The following is a 5,000-nucleotide window of genomic DNA, read 5'->3' as shown; positions in this document are numbered from 1 at the left end:
CGACCGACAACCGGCTTAAGTGCATGGGTATGAAATATGTAAGAGCAAGAGGTTGGGGCATCACCAACGCACCACCGCACCACCCCCTGGCGACACAATGGCGTGGCGCTGACAATGTGTCGAGCTCTGCGGCGGCGTTTCACTTCTGTCTGCACTTGTTCAAACTTTGACAAGGATCCCGCAGCCAAAGCAAAGACTGTGGCCGAGAGAAAAATCAACACAAAAAAAAAACGAAGAAAAAAGGAAATGTGAAAGGCCACAAAACGTGAATGAATTTTCGTTCTTCAGCCAGCGCATGGACTATTCGCAAAATATTGATTTTTGGAATGGCAATCGGAGTCAATGCTAATTTACAATTTGTATGCAGGCAGAAATTAAAGCAAAGGATGAGCTAAAATGGTACAAAAACTGAGCCGAGTTCGATGACTTGCCAGTTTAGCTCATCCCCTTTCGGTTTATTTACGCTCAATTATGGTAGAAATTCATTTATAAAACACAGCTTGGGCAAATAGGTATCAGGCACCATGTGCATCATTTTCTCGTTGCCGCTGTTACGCAACTTTTCCACATCCTTCAGGCTGTTAACACCCGTTCCCACGAAAAGTGATTGAAATCCATTGTAATGCGCAAACAAAATATCTGTTGCAAGACTGCAAGCACAAAAAAAAATAAATAGACAGAAAGAATGCATTACATGATTGAATACAGGGTATACCCTGTCCCCAATAATAGTGGGTAACAAGAGCAGATTGGTTTTCTGTAAGAGCTTGTAACATGCCAAAGAAGGTTTCTCCTCAGCTGTAAGGCACATCGATATTGGAAACTACAAAAGCTATCGACCAGAAACTTAAACATACATATTCTGATATATAATTTACAGATCGAGCTTATCGAATCTTTTAAATATTATCGATAAAGACTAAGACCTAGAGGCACAAAATTTGCTATGAAGATCTTGAATATTTTAATTTTTGAATGACCCATTCCACACAAATTTTAAGAACTATGTGACATATTTAGGAACTGATAATTTCATACAGATCGGACAATAAAGACCGAAGTTATTTAAGAACGCAATACCCATGTGAGATGAGCTGAGTGAAGAGAGAGAATGATCGAATACTTCTGCTTCCTCCGAATATATCACCCAACTAGATGGTATTATAACCTTCCCCATAAAATACATATATTCTAGATCTGCATCAGCCAAGTTGATGCCATGCCACGTCCGAATATCCGTCAGTCCGTCTGTCTATCTGCAAAAGGCAAATATCTACAAAGTGTAAAAAATCTTCGTCGTGCCGAAGATATTCAGACTTTGTCGTTTAACTTACGTATCGCCGATCATTAGTGTAGTTTCCGGATTTATAACACCACAGGTAACTGGCTCCCTCAATAACCAGGGATTGGGTTTGCCCATAATAAGCGGCTTACGTCCACTTACAGTTTTAATTGCCGCTATCATTGCCCCTGCCCCAATAATGATACGATTATTGGCAATGGGATAGAGCGTGTCCAGGCAGGTGCCCAGGAAGAGGGTTTTTCGATTTCGCAGATAGTTGCAAGCTCTGATTATGGTGGTCACATTGAATGTGTCATCCTTGCCAACAACAACTGCACCAACATCCGGATCCATTACCATTTCCATAGAAACTTGATGCATGGGCTTCTCCTGCTGCTCGGGCGCAACGGTAAAAGAACATATATCCAGCTTGTCCAGCTCCTCGGTAATGCCGGCATCGCCCACAACATATACCTTCTTTTGAAAATTTTTGGTCATCAGATAGTTGGCTATGGACATTGATGAGCTAAGAATATGACTCTTGTCTACATCTAAGCCCATATCGTTGGCCTTCTTCACCAGTTTATCGCTGGACATTGACGAATTATTGGTCACAATAAAGTTGCGTTTTCCACTCGCCCGTATCTGATTGTAAGCCTCCACGGAGCCATCGATCGCCTTATTAAAGTGCCACAGCACTCCATCCGCATCGAACACAACGGTCTCAAAGGTGCTCAGCCACTGGCGCACACGTTGCTTGGGTATTGTTGTCAGGTTGGTGCAGCTCTGCTTGAACATTGTTGGGGCACGAAAACCAGTATACAATTCAAATGCGCATTTCTGTTTGTACTCGATTCAAAAATTCAAAATTTATTGCCTGCCAACGCCAGACAAAGCACTCTACAACTAGTTTAAGCAGCACATTTATTTGCTCCCTTTTTTAGACTCGTTCAAAAAGTACAAAAGAGTATATTTTGGTTTTGTGCTAAATGCGTTCGTCTGGTATATCTTTTTATTTTCTTTTTTTTTTATGTACCTTGTTATTTACTATTCATGTCGAGATTATGTTGTCTTTATCAATTGGAATTGTGTAAAAACACTATTGAAGTTTGTCTTGAAATTTGAAATAAATACGAGTTTATACCCGCGTCAGATACAGTGTTCAGACTATATATTCACGCCTACTGGGGGAAAAATCTACATCTTTCATAGTTTTAGAGCAAGAGGGGATACATTTGGAATGAAGTCTGTACATGAGCTGTTTTCAGGATCCAGACTACACCCACTAGTGTTCTGCAAAACAATTGCTTTGAGCAACACTAATTCTTAATACAACATTTACAAGCTTAGACACAGGTATACACAGATCAACATAGATCTATTTATCTTGGTATTTGGTACTTGGCTTACGAATATATGTAGTTAATACTGCCCCTTGTTTAATTGCTTATGATACTCATGTCTCTTAAAAGGAAATCTTTCAAAGTAAAGCTAACCCCAGCCTAATTAAGAATCGACTATGCTTGGAATTCGAGGTCATTTCGAATGCTCCATTTTCGGATATTTCAGCATATCTTTATTCGACTATATACACTCATATGAGCGAGCTTTAGTATATGTATATAAGTTTGAATTAACCATTTTTGGAGGGTAGGAACTTATGCAAATCCGCAAGCTTGGGTAAAAATAGATCTGGAATTTGCTGGTACATCAGTGGCTTCTTGGACTCCTGTGCCTTAGCGACATCCGTGAGATTACTGTTGCCAGTGCCCACCAGAAGAGTCTGAAAGCCGCAATGGTAGCCAAACAGAATATCCGTGTACAAACTAAGGAAATCAGTTAATCAATAGCATATTCGAGCACCTCATAAAACAGCAGCTTACGTATCGCCCACCATGAGAGTGCGATCCGGCTTAATTAGGCCCTCACGTATGAGATGCAAGACGATGTAGGTATTGGGCTTGCCACAGGTAAACGGTGGACGCTTGGCCACCGCTTGCACGGCAGAAACCATGACGCCAGCGCCAGGTATATGGCGTTCCGGAGTCACAGCAAATGAACGATCATTATTGGTAGCCAGGAATAGTACCTTTGGGTTGCGCAAATAGCAGCAGGCTTTCGACAGTTTGAAGGCATTGAAATTGTTATCAATGCCCACTGCAACAGCACCTACAGCAGAATCCATAGGCATATGTTCGACATACTCGCGCAATGTAGTTCCCAAAGCGGGGGCCTCGTCCATTGGTAGTGACTCAATGCCAACGGCTGTCAGCTCATCGGCGATGCCCTGACCGCCGACAATGAAGACCTTGCCCTTAAATTTACGCTCCTGCAGATAGCGAGCCAGTGCGCCCGATGAAGACAGTATCTCGTCCTCGGCTATAAGCAGGTCCATGCTCTGGGCCTTGCACCAAAGTTTTTGCCGCGACGAAGCCGAATGATTTGTGCAGATGAACGCCCGTTTGCCCATGGCACGCAAGGCATTGAATGTCTCTGGTGCTCCTGGTATCGGCTTGTCCGAATTCCACAGCACCCCATCCGCATCGAAGATCATCGTGTCGAAGGTTTTCAGCCATTGCTGCACACTGAACCTGTTCAAGGCAAGCAGCTGGCAGACGCCCTTCTTTATTTGTATGCTGGGTATTGACGTATTCATAACCGCAGCTGGGATCAGTGTGTGTTGAGTAGTTAATATTTTATTATAACAATAATTTTTCTCCTCTTTATTTTTTTTTGTTCAGTTCTATACAGTTTCGTTTATTGAGGCCTTGTAAGTGTGCTACAACTAAAACATGGATCACTGCTTTTTAAATGGAAAACTGTTTTTATGATGAAAACATATTTTCATATGGAAGTGTTCAGACTTGAGTGTTGTATTCGTAAAAACTAGAGAAAAGGCATATCTTAAAGGGCCAAATATGAAATCCCAATGCCAAAAGAAGGGATTTGTTCGCTTCTCAATACTGAGCTTGACAAAGTTATATTTGCCACGAACTTTTAAGAATTAACAAAGCTTTAACAAAATAACTTTAGGTTAGTTAAGCTTAAGCTACTTGGGAATTACAAAAGCTACGCTCTAGATTTATGTTAGTGCAATAATACATTTTTTTATTTTTTCTTTAATAAAATAAAAAAAGAATTACCATATACATATAAAGAAAGAAAAATTACATCAGCATTAACATTGTTTTTATAATTCCCAAGTATTTAAAGCTTAAGTGAACTACCTAGGAACTTCAAAACTTAATATTATGGTAAGTGAGCTTTTTTACTGCAATATCAACCGCTCTAAGAGTAGCTTTTGTAATTCCCAAGTAGTTTAAGCCTAAGTAACTGTCAGTTATATTGCTAATCACAGCTAATTTAGATTAGTCAGTTCTGCGCAGCTCTGTGAGCTAACCTAATGTCAAACAAATTATACAAAAAGGCAACATTCTCTCTGTCTTGGCATTAATAAGACTCTTGTCGCAACTTATCAGCGTAAAGTCAAGTTCTCTAGAAATTTGCAACTTTGCTGGGAGAGCGGCTTAGCGCCTTGTCGCGCAGCTAGACATTGGCTGACAATGGTCACCCAGGAGCCGACTGCAAGGTCATCGCTGTGGCATTTAATTCACTAAACTTTGCACATTTGTTATTTGGGCTGAAGAGCCGAGTGTTGCGGTCCAGTTGCCCGCTGAGCATTGGCGCAACTTTTAATTGAGCGCAATGGAATGGCCAA

The 5,000-nt window shown here is 41.0% G+C and overlaps 2 protein-coding genes across 2 annotated transcripts; both read right to left on the bottom strand.

Moving 5' to 3' along the window:
* Positions 1 to 369: 369 nt before the first annotated feature.
* LOC115770456 (glycerol-3-phosphate phosphatase) lies at positions 370 to 2,418 on the bottom strand. Its single transcript, XM_030715734.1, has 2 exons — positions 1,335 to 2,418; positions 370 to 650 (listed from the first exon to the last, which is right to left on the bottom strand). The coding sequence occupies exons 1-2, from the start codon at positions 2,078 to 2,080 to the stop codon at positions 470 to 472; spliced, it is 927 nt and encodes a 308-aa protein (XP_030571594.1). The 5' UTR covers positions 2,081 to 2,418; the 3' UTR covers positions 370 to 469.
* A 410-nt stretch (positions 2,419 to 2,828) lies between these two features.
* LOC115770162 (glycerol-3-phosphate phosphatase) lies at positions 2,829 to 4,046 on the bottom strand. Its single transcript, XM_030715321.1, has 2 exons — positions 3,166 to 4,046; positions 2,829 to 3,108 (listed from the first exon to the last, which is right to left on the bottom strand). Exons 1-2 carry the CDS (start codon positions 3,936 to 3,938, stop codon positions 2,916 to 2,918), a joined length of 966 nt encoding a protein of 321 aa, XP_030571181.1. The 5' UTR covers positions 3,939 to 4,046; the 3' UTR covers positions 2,829 to 2,915.
* Between the last annotated feature and the right edge of the window lie 954 nt (positions 4,047 to 5,000).

Source organism: Drosophila novamexicana, unplaced genomic scaffold, assembly GCF_003285875.2.
Source record: "Drosophila novamexicana strain 15010-1031.04,08,12 unplaced genomic scaffold, DnovRS2.1 tig00004555-arrow-pilon, whole genome shotgun sequence".
In the NCBI taxonomy this organism is placed as follows: domain Eukaryota; kingdom Metazoa; phylum Arthropoda; class Insecta; order Diptera; family Drosophilidae; genus Drosophila; species Drosophila novamexicana.
Note: the sequence above shows the minus strand (reverse complement) of the source record. Positions and strands in the feature narration are given on the sequence as shown.

Coding starts and splice junctions, on each gene's coding strand:
- LOC115770456 (XM_030715734.1), bottom strand. CDS start 2,080: ATGTTCAAGCAGAGCTGCACCAACCTGACAACAATACCCAAGCAACGT. Junction 651..1,334: donor ACACTAATGATCGGCGATAC/GTAAGTTAAACG, acceptor TTGTGCTTGCAG/TCTTGCAACAGATATTTTGT.
- LOC115770162 (XM_030715321.1), bottom strand. CDS start 3,938: ATGAATACGTCAATACCCAGCATACAAATAAAGAAGGGCGTCTGCCAG. Junction 3,109..3,165: donor ACTCTCATGGTGGGCGATAC/GTAAGCTGCTGT, acceptor TGATTTCCTTAG/TTTGTACACGGATATTCTGT.